At 44.3% G+C, this 23,524-nt stretch overlaps 1 protein-coding gene across 1 annotated transcript in view; it reads left to right on the forward strand.

Moving 5' to 3' along the window:
* The first annotated feature begins 15,612 nt into the window (after positions 1–15,612).
* Positions 15,613–23,524, forward strand: part of st3gal1l3 (ST3 beta-galactoside alpha-2,3-sialyltransferase 1, like 3) — a 109,188-nt gene continuing 101,276 nt past the window's right edge. The window contains exons 1-2 of the mRNA XM_089122661.1: positions 15,613–15,855; positions 16,042–16,232. Coding sequence (XP_088978787.1) covers positions 15,613–15,855; positions 16,042–16,232 — 434 coding nt within the window. The remainder of the gene's footprint in view (positions 15,856–16,041; positions 16,233–23,524) is intronic.

A 23,524-nucleotide genomic window follows, 5' to 3' on the forward strand; every position in this document is an offset into this window, starting at 1 on the left:
CCAGGTGGAGAGCTGGGCAGAGGAGGCGACTGAGGCGCTTTGCACCTGCCTCGAACAGCAGAGGAAACTTCAGATCAAAGTGCTTGACTTAGAATCACGATCCAGAAGAAATAACATACGTGTTTTTGGGGTACCAGAAGGTCAAGAGGGGGTCTCTGTAACGCAGTTTATTGAGAAGCTTTTGCAGAGCCAGCTACAACTACCGGAGGACTTTAACCTTAAAATACAACGCGCACACCGGGCTCTTGCAAGTAAACCCCCTCCCGGAGCTTCACCGAGAGCTTTAATTGTTAATTTTCTGGAGTTTTCTACGAAAGAAATGATCTTGAGGGAAGTGTGGAAAAAAGGCAAGATTCAGGTGGGCTCCGCATCTATTCACTTCGACCATGACTATGCACCCGAGATTGTTAAGAGGCGCAAAGAATACAACGCAATTAAAAAAATACTCAAGGACAAAGGCATACGTTTCCAAATGCCTTTCACTAATATGAGGATCCACTGGGAGTCTGGTGTGCGCACATACTCCAGCGCTCGAGAAGCCTATAAGGAGCTAAAGAGGCGCAGATTTCAAGTGGAGGAGCCGGTTACAGGCGACGGAGGGTCCAGCGCGGAGTCTCGTCTTCGGGAGCTATTGGGTTGGCAGCCGGCGTGCAGCAGCGGACCCGCGGTGGCGCTCAGAGCGAAGGCTAAATTGCAAGAATTCCAGAGGTATCAGTCGGATTAATAAGGCGCAGGGCATCATGTTACAATGCGATGTTTTTTTGTTATTGTTTTTTAAGGCCAGGACCTTGATTATATAATATGTGGGAGAGGCCACTCTTTATCGTCTACGTTGGACTAATAAGATGGACGTGTTTTCAGACACATCTTCCGTCTTTTTCGGGCCCTCTCATCCAGAGAGGCTTAACCCTCAACCTGCCAACAGGGTTACAGGGGAGGAGGAAGGATCCTCTTTCCGTTTGGAAGTCAGTTCATTAAGGTTCTTTTTTGTTTTTGTTCAATGTGTGTTTTTAGGGGCCGCTAAACCATGTAAGTGTTTTTGTTATTATAATCAATGTCGTATGATTTAAAAATTGCTTCTTTAAATGTAAATGGCTTGAGTAATCCAGTGAAAAGAAAAAGGGTGCTAGCTAAATTGAGAAGAGATGGGACACAAGTAGCTTTTCTACAGGAGACGCATATGTCTAAGCAAGAACATGATAAGTTTAAAACATTTGGGTACTCTAATACATTTCATAGCTGGTGTAAAAATAGTAGGAAAAGAGGGGTGGCTACTCTCATTTCCAACTCTTTAAACTTTGAATTAATCTCTGAAAAGGTTGATAAAGAAGGCAGGTTTATTATTATAAAAGGTAGAATTGATAATGTTGTAGTTACGTTCGCTAACATATACGTCCCACCGGAAAGTGACAGGAATGTTTTTAAACTGTTTTTTGATACAATAATCTCAGTAAGTGAGGGGATTCTAGTTTGTGCTGGAGATTGGAATACAATTCTAAATTTTACCATGGATACAACCAGCTCCAAAAAACAAAAAACTGGCAGGTCAAAAGATCTTAATATTTTAATTAGAGAGACGGGTATGTTTGATGTCTGGAGGGATTTTCACATTAAAGAGAGAGATTTTACCCATTATTCTCTCACACATAAAGTTCACTCCAGGATTGACTTCTTTTTAATGAATACCATTGACAGGTTTAGAGTGAAGGAATGCAAAATTGGAACTTCTGATATATCTGATCACAATATTGTTTATCTGTCTATTAATTTATCTAACCAACCAAAAACAACTTTATGGCGCTTAAATATAAGCGTTCTCAACAATGAAACCACAAGGAATGACATTAAGAAGGAATTAGTAGAATGCATAGAGGATAATAACAATGGTCAGGTAAATCCAGCTCTGGTTTGGGATACAGTTAAAGCAGTAATGAGAGGCAGACTCATTTCAAAAACTGCCTACTTGAAGAAGATAAAACGATTAAAATATGATGAGTTGGAAAAGACACTTAGGAGTTTAGAACTAAAACAGCAAGAAAGTACTAATAATCAAGATTTGACCAAACAAATAATAGTTATTAAAAATAATATAAATGATATGATACACGAGGAGATTGAGAAAAAATTACGATTTTCAAAACAGACCTTTTACGAATCTGGTTCAAAAGCCACAAGAATTCTAGCAAGGCGCCTCCGTAAGCAGCAACTGAAGCACTCCATTACCAAAATTAGAGACCCTTTAACTGATAGTTTGACTTATGATATCAATCAAGTTCATAAAATCTTTGAAAATTATTATCAAACATTATACACACCATCAAAACCAGTAAATGAAAGTGTTATCACACAGTATTTGAGAGGTTTAGACCTGCCTTCCCTAGGACTGATACAAAATGGCGCATTAACTACCCCTATCACTCGAAAAGAATTGGACGCAGCTATTGGAAATCTTAAAACTAACAAATGCCCGGGTAGCGATGGGTTTTCAAATGAGTGGTACAAGATTTTCAAGGAGGAGCTTGCTCCTGTTTTGCTGGAGTCTTTTAATTGGTCTCTGAGTAGAGCAGAGATACCACCATCATGGAGAGAGGCGGTAATATCTGTACTTCCTAAGGAAGGAAAAAATATAGAATATTGTGAGTCATATCGTCCGATCTCAATACTGAATGTCGATTACAAACTCTTTACCTCTATAATCTCTAAGAGAATGGAGAATTATCTTATTGACTTGATTCATGAGGACCAAACAGGATTCATTAAATGCCGTCAAACTCACGACAGTATAAGACGAACATTGCATGTCATAGACCAAGCCAAGAAACAACAACTGAGTTTGGCTTTAGTCAGCCTCGACGCGGAGAAAGCCTTTGATCGGGTCAGCTGGCCCTTTTTATATAAGGTACTCGAGCGTTTTGGCTTTAATGATCAATTTATTAGATGTATTCAGTCACTGTATGACAGACCGATGGCCAGGGTAAAAATTAATGGCCACCTAACTGATAGCTTTCAACTGTTTAGAGGTACTCGACAAGGCTGTTGCCTCAGTCCAGCGCTCTTCGCATTATTCATAGAGCCCTTGGCACAGGCTATTAGGCAAAATGAAGAGCTTAAAGGCATTACTATTGCAAGTACTGAACATATAATTGGACTTTTTGCAGATGATGTTATCGCCTATCTCCAAAACCCAGAGGCAAGCCTCCCTAAACTTATGAGAACTCTGACAGAGTTTGGTCAGATGTCTGGATATAACCTAAACATTACCAAAACACAAGTCCTGACCATTAACTACTCCCCCAGTAAATCCATACGGCACAATTATAAACTTAATTGGGAAGCTAAAAAGTTAAAGTATCTAGGTGTGTTTATCTCTCAAGATCTAGATGATTTGTTCAGTTTGAATTTTGAGAAAGTTATTGACTCAATACAAAAAGATATGAAGCGCTGGACAATGCTGATACTAGACTTCAATTCTAGATTGGAAATGGTGAAGATGAACCTGCTCCCCAGATTTTTGTATCTTTTCTTGTCGTTGCCTATCAGGATTTCTGACTCACACTTTCACGCTTGGGACCGGTTAATATCACGATTTATTTGGGCTGGGGCTAGACCAAGGATCAAATTTAGAACACTTCAGATTGATAAAGATCATGGCGGTCTAGCTCTTCCAAATCTGAAGGAATACTACTACGCATCTCAAATGAGATATATGGTCTACTGGTGTTCCCCAGAAATCGAGGCTCGATGGAGACTGATTGAACTAACCCAGGGTCAAAGCCAACCTCAATCCCGTCTGGGAGGTAAAGTTATCACAAACAAAGATGGGAATCGTATAGTTGAAGATACACTTTTAATTTGGAAAGAGGTTGTAAATAAATACAAATTGGCTAATGATATTAAACTATTGATCTGGCCCTCCTGCAACCCGAGTTTTCGACTAGGTGAAATAGATTCCTCATTCTTGAGTTGGAAAGATCAAGGTCTTATAGCCCTGTGCCAATTTGTAGATGGCAATACCTTTAAGACATTCGAACAACTCAAGAGACAATATAATCTGGAGAACAGGGACCTATTCAAATATTTCCAAGTGAGACATTTCTATAACAGTGAAATAAGAGTGGGTATTTCTCCTGAAGGCAATGACATTGTTCAAGTTTTTATTAATGCTTATAAGCTCCAACCAAGCAAAACTGTCTCTAAATTGTATAAAGCTCTGCAGAAACTAAATGGAAATAATACCTTATATATTAAGTCAAAATGGGAAAAGGAGCTGTGTACGGAAGTGTCAGAGGGTGATTGGCGTTCGATGTGCGTGACACAACAGACGTCTACTAGCTCGAAAAGATGGAGGGAATTTGGGTGGAAGAATCTGGTCAGATTTTTCATTACACCTCATATTATTAATAAACTAAGGGGTGAACAACAGCAATGCTGGCGACAGTGTGGGCATTGGATCGCCAATCACTCTCATATATTTTGGACATGCTCAAAGTTAGAACAATTCTGGGACAGTATCTTTCTAATTACTGGGAGTATAATGGGTTATGTTATCCCTAGAGATCCCAAGATTTTCTTGTTAGGTCTACTACCCGGTGAGGCGGTCCAAAAAGATGACATTTATCTTTTTAAAATTCTAATGATTGCATGTAAAAAGGCTATCACTCGGTCTTGGCTAAAGATCGACCCACCCCGTATTGAGCAATGGAAAGAAATAGTGGAGGAGATACACTCAATGGAGAAAATGACATATTTTCTACGAATCCAAGGTCACATATATAATAAGCATTGGGAAAAATGGCTTGCATATAAAGAAGTGGAACAATTCTAACACTTTAATTGTAATACTTTATTCTGTTATTATATAATATATAGTGCCCCTTGTTCTTTGTCTTTGTATGTTGTGTTGTAATAAAAGAATAAAAATGCAAAATAAAGAGTTAAAAAAAAAAAAAAAAAAAAAAAAACCATCAACCTGCGCCCTAGACGCACTTTCCACATCTTACTTGATCTTAGCGCTGCGTTCGACACTATAGATCATAAAATACTCTTGGATCGAAATACTACACTGGTGTCCAGGGACAGGCATTAAGCTGGTTTAGATCGTACTTATCAGACCGTTATCATTTTGTCTGTTTAAATGGGAAAAAATCAAAGATAACGTCAGTCAACGCATTCTCATCCCAAGGCGTCACCTTTGACCATGCTTCAATATTTGACGTTTTAGGCGCCCTTTAGCGTCACTTACATTACGCGATCCTACGGCGTCATCTAACTGACGCTAAAGGAAAGTGTCAGTTAGAGGACGGAGTTAGGTTTAGAAGTGGGGTGGGGGTAGGGTACACGTGATCCTAGGGCGTCATCTAACTGACTAAAGGGCGCCTAAAGCGTCAGATATTGAAGCATGGTCAAATGCCTCCCAAGGCATCAGTTAGGTGACGCCTTGGGGGTGAGAATGGGCTGCGTCAGTAGACTATAGAGTACCGCAAGGATCGGTTTTAGGCCCTCTGCTATTCTCAATATATATGCTGCCACTTGGTAATATTATAAGAAAACATGGAATTAATTTCCACTGTTACGCTGACGACACTCAATTATATATTTCATCACGACCAGATGAAAACACTAACTCATCTAAAATGACAGACTGTCTCAAAGATATAAAATGCTGGATGACGCGTAATTTCCTGCTATTAAATTTAGATAAAACGGAGGTATTACTTATTGGTCCAAAAAAGTACTCACAAAACCTCTTACAATACAACTTTAATATAGACGGATGACCTGTTACTTTATCCACTACAGTAAAAGACCTGGGTGTTACTAGACCGCAACTTGTCTTTCGAAAATCATATTTCATATGTTACAAGAACAGCCTTTTTCCACCTTAGAAACATTGCTAAGCTACGTAACATGCTATCTATTTCTGATGCAGAAAAATTAGTTCACGCATTCATGACCTCGAGACTAGATTACTGTAATGCTTTATTAGCCGGTTGTCCTGCATCCTCAATAAACAAGCTACAGTTAGTACAAAATGCAGCTGCTAGAGTTCTTACTAGGTCAAGAAAATATGATCATATAACACCGATTTTATCATCTCTCCACTGGTTACCTATTAAGTTCCGTATCAACTACAAAATACTACTACTGACCTATAAAGCCCTAAATGGTTTAGCTCCTATGTACTTAACAGACCTTATTTCGCCCTACAATCCACCGCGTTTCTTAAGATCACTAAATTCAAGGCTTCTGGTCATTCCTAGGATATCTAAGTCCAGTAAAGGAGGGAGGACGTTCTCGCATTTAGCTCCAAAACTCTGGAATAGCCTTCCCGAAACGGTCCGAGGCTCTGACTCGCTGACACAGTTTAAAACTAGATTAAAGACGCATCTCTTTAGTCAAGCATTCACATAATGCTTACCTTTTAGTCCTCTGGTATGCCATACGGAACCGTTTGCCACTGAAACTGCTTAACGTACCAGTGGGGCTCGCCAGCCTTTTAGTCAAACGGGTCGGCGCGTATGGTTGGGTTGCGGAGAGTTTGAGTTGCGGAGAGTTTGTGAGATAATGGTTTTCTAACACCGACTCCCGTATAATGGAAATCATTATGAACATCAGCTATGCTAATTATTTCCCATCTGCCTTTCTGCTGTTATCTCGGGACACTTGTCCCGAGAAAAATGGCGTTCGTCAGGTCCAGTTTTGTATCCAGCCTCTCACTAACTGTTTTATCTTACAGTTACTGTAAAAAAGTAAATTTGGCCTCTAGTTCATAAACGCCAGAGGAGAACTGGCCCCCGACTGAGCCTGGATTCTCCCATGTTTTTTTTTTTCTCCATTGGGTCATCTGATGGAGTTTTAGGACACCATCGGGTCACTTGATGGAGTTTTTCGGTTCCTTGCCACTGTTGCCTTTGGCTTGCTCAGCTGGGGATATTCAAATTAAATGTCCCATCATACCATTGATCAGCTCTACCAATCTTGATTGTCTTTTTCATGAATAAACAAACACTGTTAAGTTGTCTTGATTGATACTGTGAAGCAGCTTTGATACAATCTGTATTGTGAAAAGCGCTATATAAATATATTTCACTTGACTTGACTTGATTGAAATCAATGTTAAAGCCCGCGTCCGTGTTTTGTTTTTTTTTGCTGCGCAAAAGTATAATGCAATGTCAATAAAATCATTAACTTTAGTATTTATCATGTTATAAATTAAAATTTGAGTATTCAATTTTCAATCTCAAAACCCTTGTAATAATCTATCAATTACAGCAATAAACACACATTACCTATTTTTGTCATTTTTATGGCTATGACTACTTTGACGCTCTTTTATTCATAATTAGATTATGCGACTTTAGCCGGGGGTTCACAGGTGGGGTCACATATAACCCAATTCACAGTTTTATGTGAACGATTAGGAGGATGATTTTCAGATCATTGTGAAGAAAAAAACCCTAAGCAACAACATCCATTAGTCAAAAGTCTTGTGGATGCATTTTTAGTATGTGTTATGTGGCCTTATTTCAGAAACTTTAATTTTTAGTTTTTACAATAATCATGCATAAACAATATTCTCTCAAAAATACAAACATGTGCATACATGTTGCTCATATACAAACCCGATTCCAAAAAAGTTGGGACACTGTACAAATTTTGTAAAAAATGACATATCAAATGTTGAAAGTGAGACATTTTGAATTGCCATGCCAAATATTGGCTCGTTTTGGATTTCATGAGAGCTACAAATTCCAAAAAAGTTGGGACAGGTAGCAATAAGAGGCCAGAAAAGTGAAATGTACATATAAGGAACAGCTGGAGGACCAATTTGCAACTTATTAGGTCAATTGGCAACATGATTGGGTATAAAAAGAGCCTCTCAGAGTGGCAGTGTCTCTCAGAAGTCAAGATGGGCAGAGGATCACCAATTCCCCCAATGCTGAGGCAAAAAATGGTGGAGCAATATCAGAAAGGAGTTTCTCAGAGAAAAATTGCAAAGAGTTTGAAGTTATCATCATCAACAGTGCATAATATCATCCAAAGATTCAGAGAATCTGGAACAATCTCTGTGCATAAGGGTCAAGGCCGGAAAACCATACTGAATGCCTGTGATCTTCGGGCCCTTAGACGGCACTGCATCACACACAGGAATGCTACTGTAATGGAAATCACAACATGGGCTCAAGAATACTTCCAGAAAACATTGTCAGTGAACACAATCCACCGTGCCATTCACCGTTGCCGGCTAAAACTCTATAGGTCAAAAAAGAAGCCATATCTAAACGGGAACCAGAAGCGCAGGCGTTTTCTCTGGGCCAAGGCTCATTTAAAGTGGACTCTAGCAAAGTGGAAAACTGTTCTGTGGTCAGACGAATCAAAATTTGAAGTTCTTTTTGGAAAACTGGGACGCCATGTCATCCGGACTAAAGAGGACAAGGACAACCCAAGTTGTTATCAGCGCTCAGTTCAGAAGCCTGCATCTCTGATGGTATGGGGTTGCATGAGTGCGTGTGGCATGGGCAGCTTACACATCTGGAAAGGCACCATCAATGCTGAAAGGTATATCCAAGTTCTAGAACAACATATGCTCTCATCCAGACATCGTCTCTGTGGTATCGGGGGCGTGGTTTAGCGCTGTCTGCGGCGGGAGAGCGGGGGGAGGAGTCGAGCGGGAAGTAAGCGGGTCAAGTTCAAATGATAAACACCTGTCTGTAATTCCAGTGATTGGCGTTGGGAGAGTATTTGAGCGGGCCAGTTGGACACCGCAGGGAGAGAGACTGGAGCTTGTGTGTGTGCAGAGCTGGAGGAGAAGCTGTGGAAGGAGTGATTTATTCGAGTGAGAAAAGGAAGCTGTTAATCAGCGGGAAAGAGGCTGTCCGACTGTAGACGTCATTGTTTTGTGAAGTGCTGAGACACTGTGGAAAGAGATTTTTGTTTCTGCTTAATAAAGCACACAAGCTCCTGTATTCGCCGACCCCTTGTCTTCTTCCATCACCTCCTTGAACCTTGTCACACTGGTGCCGAAACCCGGGATGGAAGAAGCAGCAGCCGCCGCCAGGAATCCTCTGTCTTCGCCGTTTGCGGAGATCATCCAGGGACTCGCGGGCTTGCACCAACAACACCAGGCAGCCCTGTTGAAGATGGAGGAGCGACAGGAACGTCGGTTCGACACGCTCCTCAAGGAACAACAGGAGGCCCGCGAGCAGTTCCGGAGCTGGGTGGACCAGGGGGTCCGGGCCCCGGCCGCGGCCCCCATGCTACACAAGATGGGGCCGCTGGATGACCCGGAGGCCTTCTTGGACCTCTTCGAGAGGTCGGCCGCGGCCGGGAAATGGCCGGAAAATGACTGGCCGCTGCGCCTCATTCCATTGCTGTCCGGAGAGGCGCAGCTCGCCGCCCAACACCTGCCCGTTAGTAACCTCCTGGTCTACCAGGACCTTAAACGCGCCATCCTGCAGCGGGTCGGTCGGTCTCCGGAGCAAAGCCGCCAGCGGTTCCGGTCCCTAGAGCTGGGGGAGATCGGCCGGCCCTTCGTCTTCGCGCAGCAGCTCCGGGACGCCTGCCGCAAATGGCTGGTGGCCGAGGGACGCGACGTCAACGGAATCATCGAGCTGGTGGTGCTGGAGCAGTTCATTGCGAAACTGCCAAAGAAGACCGCGCAGTGGGTCCAGTGCCACCGGCCGACGTCGCTGGACCAGGCCATCACGTTGGCGGAGGATCAGCTGGTGGCGTGCCCGGGGGTCGGCGAACCCCAAACATCTTCTCTCTCTCTCTCTCTTCCCCCTCCCTCTCTCTCTCTCGCCCTGTCCCCGCTCCCAGGTCCCGAGGAGGAGGTCCTCCGCGTCCGGCGCCCCGCAGGAGGTCCGGGCCCAGCGCTGAGGCGGTCCCGGCGCCCCGCCCTCCGCCTCGAAGTGGGACCCTGACTGGGAGCGTCCCTCCGTCTTCTGGCCCCGCGCTCTTCCCTCGCCAATCCCTTGACCCGTTTCCCGCCACCGGAGTGGCGGGGAGGCCTGGGCCGGCCTGTTGGCGTTGTGGGGACCCGGGGCACTTTATTGATAGGTGTCCGCTGATGGAGGTGGACACCTTCATTCGGGTACCCTATGCGCCGCAGGCTGCCCCCGATCAGACTGGGCTGTATCAGATACCTGTAAGTATCGAGGGGGTTACGTATCAAGCTTTGGTGGATTCAGGTTGTAACCAAACCTCCATCCACCAAAGTTTGATTCAGCCTGGGGCATTGGATAAGAGCCGCGAGGTTATGGTGCGGTGTGTGCACGGCGAGGTGATGGGATATCCCGTCGTGCCAGTTATGATCCAATTCAGGGGACAAAAGCATAGTGTGGAGGTGGCAGTTAATCCGCACCTCCGGCACCCGCTGATTCTGGGAACTAATTGGCCGGGGTTTCAATCTTTATTGGCATATTTGTGTGCGGGTGCTCCTGGGCAAAAACAACGCCAACGGGCGGGGGCGACTGTTCAGGTGGGCGAAGCTGTGCCGGGACCGTCGGCGGCTGTTTCAGGGGAACAGAGAGGGGCTGAAAATAACATCTTTTCAGACCGTGATGACTTTCCTCTGGAACAGTCCCGAGATGACACGCTGAAAAACGCGTTTGAGCAGGTCCGCGTCATCGACGGACAGCAGGTTCGGCCAGAACAGCCGCTCACGTACCCGTATTTTGCCGTGATTAAAGACCGGTTGTATCGGGTGACCCAGGATTCCCAGACAAAACAAGATACAACCCAGTTATTAGTTCCTAAGAGCCGTCGGGAAATGCTTTTCCAGGCGGCTCATTGTAATCCGATGGCTGGACACCTCGGGCAGGCAGCCACGTTAAATCGTTTAATGACCCGATTCTTTTGGCCGGGCATTCATGAGAATGTGCGCAGGTGGTGTGTGTCTTGTCATGAATGTCAGTTAGTGAACCCTCCGGCCCATAGTAAAGCACCATTGTGCCCCCTGCCGTTAGTCGAGGTCCCCTTCGAGCGAATTGGCATGGACCTCATCGGGCCATTAGAGCGATCAGCACGGGGGCATCGCTTTGCATTAGTCCTGGTGGATTATGCAACGCGATACCCTGAGGCAGTCCCACTACGCAATTTTTCAGGCTAAAAGCGTTGCGAGTGCGCTGTTTCAATTAATCTCCCGGGTGGGAATCCCAAAAGAGATTCTCACTGATCAGGGCACGGCGTTTATGTCACGTACGATACGCGAACTGTATGAATTATTGGGCATTAAATCGATTCGCACCAGCGTCTATCACCCACAAACAGACGGCCTGGTGGAACGATTTAATCGCACGTTAAAATCCATGATTCGTAAGTTCGTGCGGGAAGACGCCAAAAATTGGGATAAGTGGTTAGAACCCCTCTTGTTCGCTGTACGGGAGGTCCCCCAAGCCTCCACGGGGGTTTCCCCCTTTGAGCTTCTCTATGGCCGCCAGCCCCGTGGGGTTTTGGATGTCCTTAGGGAGGCTTGGGAGGACGGACCTTCTAATAGCAAAAACGAAATTCAATATGTCCTGGACCTGCGAACAAAACTCCACACTTTGGGGCGGCTCTCTATGGAGAACTTGTTACAGGCTCAGGACAAACAAAGTCGGCTGTACAATAGGGGGGCTAAGCTACGTAAATTTGCACAGGGAGATAAAGTGCTCGTATTACTTCCCACATCCAGCTCGAAATTACTCGCCAAGTGGCAAGGACCGTTTGTGGTTACACGGCGAGTTAATGATCTTAACTATGAAATCGCTCGTTCAGATAGGGGGGGAGCGCATCAGATATACCACCTCAACCTCCTTAAAAGATGGAATGAGGTGGAGTCAGCGATGCTGGCGACGGTGGTGAGTGGGGAGGAGGATCTCGGGCCAGAGGCGAATGTAAAAGTGCAATCCCTCCCTCTGGCCACTTGCGGAGACCACCTCTCGCCGTCCCAGGTCGCTGACATTCAGCAGTTACAAGCGGGTTTCGCAGATGTGTTCTCGCCCCTCCCTGGCCGAACGGATCTCATACAGCACCACGTTGAGACGGAGCCGGGCGTGGTGGTTCGCAGCCGGCCGTATAGATTACCTGAACACAAGAAAAAGGTAGTTCAGGATGAATTAGCGGCGATGCTGGATATGGGAGTAATCGAGGAATCCAACAGTGACTGGGCAAGCCCGATAGTTTTAGTGCCTAAAACCGACGGCACCGTCCGGTTCTGCGTGGATTACCGCAAGGTGAATGCTGTATCGAAGTTCGATGCATATCCAATGCCAAGGGTTGACGAGTTACTCGATCGGCTGGGCACGGCTCGTTTTTATTCGACACTGGATTTAACGAAGGGATATTGGCAGATCCCCTTATCTCCCATGTCCAAAGAAAAGACCGCTTTCACGACGCCGTTCGGATTACACCAATTTGTCACCCTTCCGTTCGGCTTGTTCGGGGCACCTGCCACCTTCCAGCGCTTGATGGACCGGATTCTACGGCCGCATGCTGCATATGCTGCGGCGTACTTGGATGACATTATCATCTATAGTAATGATTGGCCGCGGCATATGCAGCATTTGCGAGCGGTCCTCAAGTCGCTGAGGAAGGCGGGGCTCACGGCCAACCCGAAGAAGTGTGCGATTGGGCGCGTGGAGGTCAGGTATCTGGGCTTCCACTTGGGCCACGGGCAGGTGCGTCCCCAAATTGACAAGACAGCAGCGATTGCGACCTGCCCGAGTCCCAAGACCAAAAAGGAGGTTAGACAGTTCCTGGGGCTGGCAGGATATTATAGGAGATTTGTGCCTGATTATTCGGACCTTCCTAGCCCGCTGACTGATCTAACTAAAAAGGGGGCACCAGATACCGTCCAGTGGACGGAGCAGTGTCAGCAGGCTTTTACCCGGATAAAAGCAGCTCTGTGTGGCGGCCCGCTGTTACAGGCTCCTAATTTTTCTCTTCCTTTTTCTCTGCAGACAGACGCGTCGGACAGAGGATTGGGTGCGGTCTTGACCCAGGAGATAGAGGGCGAGGAGCGGCCGGTGCTGTACATCAGTCGTAAGCTCTCTAAGAGGGAGACGATGTACAGCACCATTGAGAAAGAGGCATTAGCTATCAAATGGGCCGTCCTTGCTCTCCGCTATTATCTCCTGGGTCGGGAGTTCACCCTCTGTACCGACCACGCTCCCCTGCAGTGGCTCCACCGCATGAAGGATGCCAACGCGCGGATCACCCGTTGGTATCTGGCACTACAACCTTTCAAATTCAAGGTGATCCACAGGCCGGGTGTGCAGATGGCTGTGGTATGGGGGGCGTGGTTTAGCGCTGTCTGCGGTGGGAGAGCGGGGGAGGAGTCGAGCGGGAAGTAAGCGGGTCAAGTTCAAATGATAAACACCTGTCTGTAATTCCAGTGATTGGCGTTGGGAGAGTATTTGAGCGGGCCAGTTGGACACCGCAGGGAGAGAGACTGGAGCTTGTGTGTGTGCAGAGCTGGAGGAGAAGCTGTGGAAGGAGTGATTTATTCGAGTGAGAAAAGGAAGCTGTGAATCAGCGGGAAAGAGGCTGTCCGACTGTAGACGTCATTGTTTTGTGAAGTGCTGAGACACTGTGGAAAGAGATTTTTGTTTCTGCTTAATAAAGCACACAAGCTCCTGTATTCGCCGACCCCTTGTCTTCTTCCATCACCTCCTTGAACCTTGTCACAGTCTCTTTCAGGGAAGACCTTGTATTTTCCAACAAGATAATGCCAAACCACATACTGCATCAATTACAACATCATGGCTGCGTAGAAGAAGGATCCGGGTACTGAAATGGCCAGCCTGCAGTCCAGATCTTTCACCCATAGAAAACATTTGGTGCATCATAAAGAGGAAGATGCAACAAAGAAGACCTAAGACAGTTGAGCAGCTAGAAGCCTTTATTAGACAAGAATGGGACAACATTCCTATTCCTAAACTTGAGCAACTTGTCTCCTCAGTCCCCAGACGTTTGCAGACTGTTATTAAAAGAAGAGGGGATGCCACACAGTGGTAAAAATGGCCTTGTCCCAACTTTTTTGAGATGTGTTGATGCCATGAAATTTAAAATCAACTTATTTTCCCCTTAAAATTATGCATTTTCTCAGTTTAAACATTTGATATGTCATCTATGTTGTATTCTAAATATAATATTGAAATTTGAAACTTCCACATCATTGCATTCTGTTTTTATTCACAATTTGTACAGTGTCCCAACTTTTATGGAATTGGGTTTGTATTATGGTAGCCCTGTTTCTGCTAAATATAGTGTAATTTCACCTGTGCCATTAATATGTTTATAAGCAATTGAAAAAGTACTAATGTCAGGGCATGTCAGAACATATCAAGAACCCCAAAACCATCTTGGTTCTCAGAGGGTTAATTTCAATGATATTGACCTGAGATGTAGGGACCAGAAAAAAAACATGTCAGATTGATACCTTTGTTTGGCCTCTTTACAACCACAAGGTAATAATTACAAAATATAATGAAAATATGCATATTCATGCATGTTATACATGGTGGTCAAAACTGGACTATTTGTTGATGTCAAATTGACATCAAGGTGCCCACTGCGGGCTGGTAGGTAGGGGGCCGCAGGCAGCCCGTAGCTAACAGATGTGACAACATGAGGATGTCACATTCATGTTAGTTTGGACTGTCATCACCTGCCTTTGTCACTCATTTGTTGTCACAGACACAAATCACATTCAGATGTGCACTCATCAGCCATCATTAACACCTGTATGTTCAGTTCTGTTTCACTTCAGTGTCAGGTATCATCTATGTTAAGTGTGAAACTACATTTGCTGTCTAATAACTATTATTATTTTTTCATGTCCTGTTTTATTTGTTCATTTATTTTAACCAATTTAAGGCCCCTAACCCCAGCAAAACATTCATGTGGGAAGTTGTGAGCCAGATTTTAGCTTCAATCCAGCCATGTCAGTGTTTAACTTTGAAGGCCAAAGATGGGAAGTCCTGTTGAAAACAAAGAAACATACAGGATTTCAGCCAGGCTATTTGTAGTTATTCAAATATTTCCATTGCTGTGTAAAGGCAGACACACGCAGTCACACTTACACACACATTCAACCATTAACTACCTTAACTCCAGGACTCGATGAGCTATAATCTGTGCTGTTGGAAGAAAGATTAATGAATAAACAAACACTTGATGCACATCAATCCTTCTGCTCTCCATATCTGCACAGGTGGGATAAAACTCAAAGCCTTATTTACATTAAGTGAATCAGAGAGTAGGGATTCTGATAAAAAGCTGTTTACTTAAATAAGCTTATTACAAGATGGTTATTAAATGTAAAAGTCGCTTTAATTAATTAATTGAATCTTACTGGTGTTTCAAGTTAATTAAATAATTAATGCTTGTAATATTTTTAATGTGGCTGTTGCTATTTATTACTATCTTTGATCAGGTCAACTACAATTTGTGAACATAAATATAAATTTAAAAATAAAATGTAATCAAACCATGCCTGTGGCAGAGTTATTAGTGTAATTCAGATACTTTGATAAAAATAAAGAATGTAATATAAACACTTTTTACTAAGTATACTTTATTTTTACTAAAATACTTTTCTTGTTCAAGGGCTCAAGAGATGAGTAAAAGATGCTGTGCTTTGCCACCAAAAGAGCTCGGTACATCACCTTAAGTGTGAGTGTGATCATCTGTCTATTTATAATCTCTCGACCTTCTGTGCAAAGACATATCTTTGGAGCATGTGCATGTGGTCAGTGTGTGCTAGACCTCACTCATGACACCTGGTTCCAACAGCATTATGACCCCTACACCCAACCCTTACTGACTAAGAAAAACAGCAAACTCAGCAACACCCTCTATTGGTGGTGGCAAGTAAGTGCCTCGCCCAAAATAGCAACAATATAGGATATTCTCTATGCAATATCATTATTGGCATTAATTTTAAATTACCTTGAAGAAGAAAATGGAATCCATTGGATTAGACTTGTTTTGTTTTGTTTTTTTAACTGAAAAGACAGCTCTGATTAACATGTATGTTCTTCCATCATTTTTGAACAGAAGCTGCAATATAAGAGCAGAGTGAACTACCTAGCAATAGCTGAGATGTTATTTGGCATCTTCCCAAATGAAGAAAATTACTCTGATGCTGGCCCAGGCCGCTGCAGAACCTGTGCTGTAGTGGGGAATTCTGGGAACCTCAAAGGATCCCACTATGGTGCTCTCATTGATGTCCATGATCTTGTTGTTAGGTAAGTGATTTAGCTGCATTGAGTTAACAGTGTCAACTGCACGGAGTCTCCATAAACTAGACTAGCCTAATTCTACCATATGTATTCTTTTTGGTCTTCTGTCTACATTTAGATCATTCTATATTTCTTAAAAAATAAATTGATGCATATTAAGTTCATTTTAGCCAAATATTAAGTTGTGGTAAGTCTTTATTATGTATTATTAGCTTTGCTAGAGGTGATGTATTGTAAGTCAAATACTAAAAACAAAACCATTACATCTAGGTGTTGTATGCACTATTAAGCATTTTTTACCTTTTACTGTGGAGTGAGTGTCTCTTGGCAGTTCCAACTTTGCATAGAGCTATTTAAATGTACTATTTGCACAAAATAGTACATTTAAATAGATGTCATAGGGTGTATGCTTCTAACATACAACATGTTTCCAAAACACTGAAGTACTGCAATGTTTTGTCTGATGAAATGTCAGTCTGACATAATCCGATTTTATGCCGGTCAAATGCACTTGGGTGCCGCATGATTAACATCGCGCAACATCAGCATCACACGTGCACACGGAACGCACATGTAGTAAACCTCGTGAATTACGGCCATTTCGTATGGTGTTCCGATAGGCTCTTTAATATAACTTTGGTGTTCCGAGCGAGCGCCATAAAAGCGAGCGTGTCATTCGATTCCTAGCCAAGCTTAAAGACGTGTTAACGTGCGTGTGGAGAACGTCTGTGCGTTTTAACGACTGCCTATCTGGACGTCTGCCCGTCTTAACGACTGCACGTCTTAACGTCTGGAGCTAGGCTATCTCCATTCAGCTTTTTTTTAATTATTATTATTATTCAGCCAATGACTGAATGGCGATCCGTCTTAAGTTCTGGTTTTCTATCGTTGTAGCCTAGGCCTAGGTCATTTCGTTTTCATATAAGGGGGCCAAGCATTTTTTTTTATCATGATCTGAGAAACAGACTTCTCACCAAAACAACGTAGGCCTATTATTACTCAAGTAGCTAGATAGTCCATCATACTAGACCACAGCATTATAAATATAATAATGTTTCAATGTTTCGTTTTGTGTAATAAAGCATAGCCTAGCCTATCTTTCTGACAGGCGGAGGGTGAACCAAGACGCTCTTCCCATTTAAAAACAAGTTTCAAGTTACTTTTCACGTGACTGTCCGCTCAATATCCGCTCTTTGCCAGTTTCACATTTGTCTAAATATTACAATAGGCTTTTGTTATTTCATTTTCATTTATGTTGATTATGAACAGTGAACAGCATGAGTAAGAGCAACATCATAGGATGCGATATGACGGGAGACAAGTGGGTCAGACATGATTTTGACCACTTCATTAAGTTTTGTTTTGTAGAAAGACTTTCTTTAAAGTGAATTTCGTTTTGTATCAATTATGCACGAGCATGCATGGGAATAGGCTATATAGGCTGGTAATAATACAAAAAATATAGATATAGTAGAGTGGCAGTGGGTGGAATTATATTCTGAAATTCTATGTTATAAAAAAATCGTTATAACGAGTTGTAGCCTAAATCCCGAAATAAAGGAGCTTGGCCAAACAAATATGAAACTACTAAATATAAATATAAAACCGCCAGTAGATGGCGGCAAGGCACACTGTTCTATTGACATACTGGTTAATGTTCAAACTATTCTTTCAAAAAACAAAGAGGCTATATATTTAATATCCACACAACTATAGACAATTGCAATTGTTCTGCTGTGGTGATGTTTGGAACAAATTTTTTTTTTTATTGTGTGAAATGTCATTAACATATTGTTTATTTACAGGCATTCTGGTTTTCTAATGATTTTTTTTAAAGCTAAAGACTGATAAGCTTTTTTTTCTAAAAAAAAAAAAAAGCTTAAAAAACTTCTTTTATTAAAAAGTTACATCTATCATTGGGATAGATACATCTGGGATACATCTATCAGACGGGCAGACGGGCATACAGTACGTGCAGACGGGCAGACGTTCAGACGGGCAGACGTTCAGACGTGCAGACGGGCAGTATGGCGTTTCGATTATGGCGCTCGCTTTGTATTATGGCGCTCGGTATGGCGCTCGCTTTGTGTCATTCGATTCCTAGCCAAGCTTAAAGACGTGTTAACGTGCGTGTGGAGAACGTCTGTACGTTTTAACGACTGCCTTTCTGGACGTCTGCCCGTCTTAACGTCTGCCCGTCTTAACGACTGCACGTCTTAACGTCTGGAGCTAGGCTATCTCTCCATTCAGCTTTTTCTTAATTATTATTATTCAGCCAATGACTGAATGGTGATCCGTCTTAAGTTGTGGGTTTCTATCGTTGTTAGGACTATGTTGTAGCCTAGCTCATTTCGTTTTCATATAAGGGGGCCAAGTATTTTTTTATTATGATCTGAGAAACAGACTTCTCACCAAAACAACGTAGGCCTATTATTACTCAAGTAGCTAGATAGTCCATCATACAAACTAGACCACAGCATTATAAATATAATAATGTTTCAATGTTTCGTTTTGTGTAATCCTATAGCATAGCCTATCTTTCTGACAGGCGGAGGGTGAACCAAGACGCTCTTCCCATTTAAAAACAAGTTTCAAGTTACTTTTCACGTGACTGTCCGCTCAATATCCGCTCAGTTTCACATTTGTCTAAATATTACAATAGGCTTTTGTTATTTCATTTTCATTTATGTTGATTATGAACAGTGAACAGCATGAGTAAGAGCAACATATAGGATGCGATATGACGGGAGACAAGTGGGTCAGACATGATTTTGACCACTTCATTAAGTTTTGTTTTGTAGAAAGACTTTCTTTAAAGTGAATTTCGTTTTGTATCAATTATGCACGAGCATGCATGGGAATAGGCTATACAGGCTAATAATAATACAAAAAATATAGATATAGTAGAGTGGCAGTGGGTGGAATTATATTCTGAAATTCTATGTTATAAAAAAATCGTTATAACGAGTTGTAGCCTAAATCCCGAAATAAAGGAGCTCGGCCAAACAAATTTGAAACTACTAATTATAAATATAAAACCGCCAGTAGATGGCGGCAAGGCACTGTTCTATTGACATTACTGGTTAATGTTCAAACTATTCTTTCAAAAAAACAAACAAAAAAAAGAGGCTATATATTTAATATCCACAGAACTACTCCTTTAAGACAATTGCAATTGTTCTGCTGTGGTGATGTTTGGAACAATTTTTTTTTTTTTTATTGTGTGAAATGTCATTACCATATAGTTTATTTACAGGCATTCTGGTTTTCTAATGATTTTTTCAAAAGCTAAAGACTGCTCATTACAGAAATATTAAAATAAATATTTACAAATGTGTTTTTTACTTGGTATTTTTTTTCTCAACTTTTGGTCTCAATTGGCAGTTAATTTTCATATATTGCGGGTTGATATTTTCCTAATTATGTTACCCAGTTAAACATTATGTGAATTTAAAGTGACTGCGTTATAAATTGAAATATAGCTAGCCTAAATATATATGCCGTTATTGGTTCCAATGACATGCTACATTTTAATGTTTTAATGACAGCAAGCATTTCTTGGCTATAAATTTTGCATTTCACCAATGAAGGGGAATGTAAAGCATTAAATCAACCAATGATCAACCAGTTCCCTTTCGAAGGGAACTCAACAATACGTCGAATGACGCTATGGGGAACGCCTCAGGCGTGACAGGTGTCTGAAATCAAATATCAACTCACAGTAATCAGGTTGACCGGCGACAGCCCGTGCATCATCAGCTTGAATGATGAGCGCGTCAATCTGTATAAGAAGGGCGCCTTGAAACCGTGACAACATCTTTTCGTCTTCAGGGACTGTTTGTCTGTTTGATAGTATCAACGATTAAGCGCACAGAGACGTGGAGAAACACTTTGCGTGAGTGTGCCGACTTGTGTCCAGATATTTGACACCGGAGGATTCACACGATCTGTGCGTGTTCTGCCTGAGAGAAGAGCATTCGCGGGAAGCTCTCGAGGGAGTTTTTTGCGCGAACTGAGAGTTTTTCTTTCAGAACTCTCTGCTCTCGTCTGACCCACTTCTCGAGGGAAGTGGGCGCGGCATCTGAACCCCGCGGTTCCGGTTCCCGCTCGGGCTGAGGCTCAGTGGCGGTTGAGCTCGTGGAGCTTTCAGATGGAGCTGGCAGATTATCGGGAGAGGGGCGTTAACCTCGCGGATGATCTACCAGCTGACGAGGGTGAGTTACAGATTAATGTTGAACATCTAAGAAGAGAGAAAATGAGCGCTCTCTCTCTTTGGTGAATCTGTAACTGTTCTCTTTGGGCAGGGCAGGAGTTGGCTGTAATATATATATATATATATATATATATAGAAAAGGATGTCAGTTTGGTTGAGACCGAATCATTTCAGCCCTCCTGCCCAGTGTACGCTGAGCTGGTTGACATTATGGGGCGCGCCTCAGATAGATTGCTGTTGCAGTGGAGGCGCGTCTGGGAAGAACCCGCTCATGGTATTTTGGATGGCTGGTTCCTCCCCACCCATAAGCCACCAGCCCGGATGAGCCTTCCATTCGTTTCCGATCTCCACGCTGGGATCGAGAGGGTATGGAAGAATCCGTTCTCCTCACGTCTCTATCTGCATCAGCGGGCTAGTTTCGCTGCTGTGGAGGGAGCCGTGGAGAACGGATAAGTGTCGAGGCCGCCAGTGGACGAGACGTTGGCTAACTATCTCGTCTCTGGTTGGTCCTCTTCACTAAGAGCTCTGACCCTGTCATCCAAGCTGCTCAAGACATCTTCATGCTTGAATGACAGAGCGTACACGGCAGCAGGTCAGGCAGGTGCGGTTCTGCACGCCCTTGTGGTCCTCAGGCCTACCAGACCGATCTGTTGCGGGACTCCGGGCCACCAAGCAATCTGCTGTTCTGTCGGTGCTATGGTGGCCACGGAGAGACATCTGTGGGAGCTCCCACATACTGTGGTTGCCAGGTTACAGGCCTCACCAGGCCTTCCTGGTTATGAGCTCCCACTGATTGTGGTCACCGGGTTACAGGCCTCACCAGGCCTTCCTGGTTATGAGCTCCCACATGCTGTGGTCGCTGGGTTACAGGCTTCACCAGGCCTTCCTGGTTATGAGCTCCCACATACTGTGGTCGCCAGGTTAAAGGCCTCACCAGGCCTTCCTGGTTATGAGCTCCCACACATTGTGGTCGCCAGGTTACAGGCCTCACCAGGCCTTCCTGGTTATGAGCTCCCACATACTGTGGTCGCCAGGTTACAGGCCTCACCAGGCCTTCCTGGTTATGAGCTCCCACATACTGTGGTCGCCAGGTTACAGGCCTCACCAGGCCTTCCTGGTTATGAGCTCCCACATACTGTGGTCGCCAGGTTACAGGCCTCACTAGGCCTTCCTGGTTATGAGCTCCCACACATTGTGGTCGCTACGTTACAGGCCTCAAAGGGGCCTTCCTGGTTATAGTTCCCACATACTGTGGTTGCCGGGTTACAGGCCTCACCAGGCCTTCCTGGTTATGAGCTCCCACTTATTGTGGTCGCCAGGTTACAGGCCTCACCAGGCCTTCCTGGTTATGAGCTCCCACATGCTGTGGTCGCTGGGTTACAGGCTTCACCAGGCCTTCCTGGTTATGAGCTCCCACATACTGTGGTCACCAGGATACGAGCTCTCACGTACTGTGGTCGCCAGGTTAAAGGCCTCACCAGGCCTTCCTGGTTATGAGCTCCCACACATTGTGGTCGCCAGGTTACAGGCCTCACCAGGCCTTCCTGTTTATGAGCTCCCACATACTGTGGTCGACAGGTTACAGGCCTCACCAGGCCTTCCTGGTGATGAGCTCCCACACATGGTGGTTGCTAGGTTACAGGCCTCAAAGGGGCCTTCCTGGTTATGAGTTCCCACATACTGTGGTAGTCAGTTTACAGGCCTCACCCAGCCTTCCTGAATGTGGGCTCCCACATGATGCGGTAGCCAGACTACAGCCTCACCACCTTCCCTGAGCACTTTGCTCCCACTCTGTGGTCACCAGGCTTCAGGCTTCATTGGCCTTCCTGGTTGTGAGTTGTCACATGTCAGGTTGCAGGCTTCACCAGGCCTTCCTGAATGTGAAACCCCCACTTTTCGTGGTCGCTAAGTTGTAGTGGTGAGTCTTCACATGTCAGGCTGCAGGCCTCAGCGGCCTTCCTGAATGTGAGCTCCCCATGCATTGGGACTATCGGGTGTTAGGCCTTGTCAGGCCTTCCTGATTATGGGTTCCCACTTGTTGTGGCTGCCAGGTTACAGGCCTCAAGTTCGGCCTTTCTGAATTCAGAGTGAAGTACACTAACCCCTACTTCACCTATTATTGTGGTAAATCACATGACGGGATGTCTTGTGTACTTTCTAAAATCCATTTTGTATGGTAGGGGTCACGCGTGGTATGCTTCGGTCCCTTCTTATGTGGCTCAGACCCCGGTCTTCCCTTTGGTCCCACTTTAAGTGGCGTCCTGTCACTGGCTACAGGGACGCCCTTCTCTGGCTAACTTCTGGAAGAAGTAGCTTCCACTTGGTGGAGTAAGCTCCCACAGGTTGTGGTCACCAGGCTGGGTCTCACTGACCTTCCTGAGTACGAGCTCCCACCCAATGTGGTCGCCAGGTTACAGGCCTTACCAGGCCTTCCTGGTCATGAGCTCCCACACACTGTGGTCGCCAGGTTACAGGCCTCAACAGGCCTTCCTGGGTATGAGCTCCCACATATTGTGGTTGCTGGGTTACAGGCCTCACCAGGCCTTCCTGAATTCAGAGTGAAGTACACAAACCCATACTTCACCTATTATTGTGGTAAGTCACCCGACGAGATGTCTTGTGCACTTTTCAAAATCCATTTCTTATGGTGAGGGTCACGCGCAGTATGCTTCGGTCCCTTCTTATGTGGTTCAGACTCCGGTTCTTCACTTTGGGTCCCACTCTAGATGTGTCTTTGTCGCAATACATTACGACAGGCACTTCCCTTGTTCGAGCTATCTCCCACAACTGGTGGTTTTAGGTCTCATTAGACCTTTTTCGAAGGTAGCCCCACATTGTGGGTCTGTCAGGTTCTAGCCTCTGGCTTTCCTGAAGGATGAGCTTCCACATGCTGTGGTCGTTGGGTTTCAGGCCGCACAACGTACGGCCTTCCTGACATGAGCCCTCATGTATCGGAGCTCCCCACACATGGGGTCATCAGGTCTTAGGTCTCTTTGACCTTCCTGATTTTGATCCCTCTCTTACTTCCTCAGTGCTCAAAAGCGAGCACTGGGTGGAAACTCGTGGATTGAGTGTACGATTCCCA

This window comes from Pimephales promelas, chromosome 18, assembly GCF_988280905.1.
Source record: "Pimephales promelas chromosome 18, fPimPro1.hap1.1, whole genome shotgun sequence".
NCBI lineage: Eukaryota > Metazoa > Chordata > Actinopteri > Cypriniformes > Leuciscidae > Pimephales > Pimephales promelas.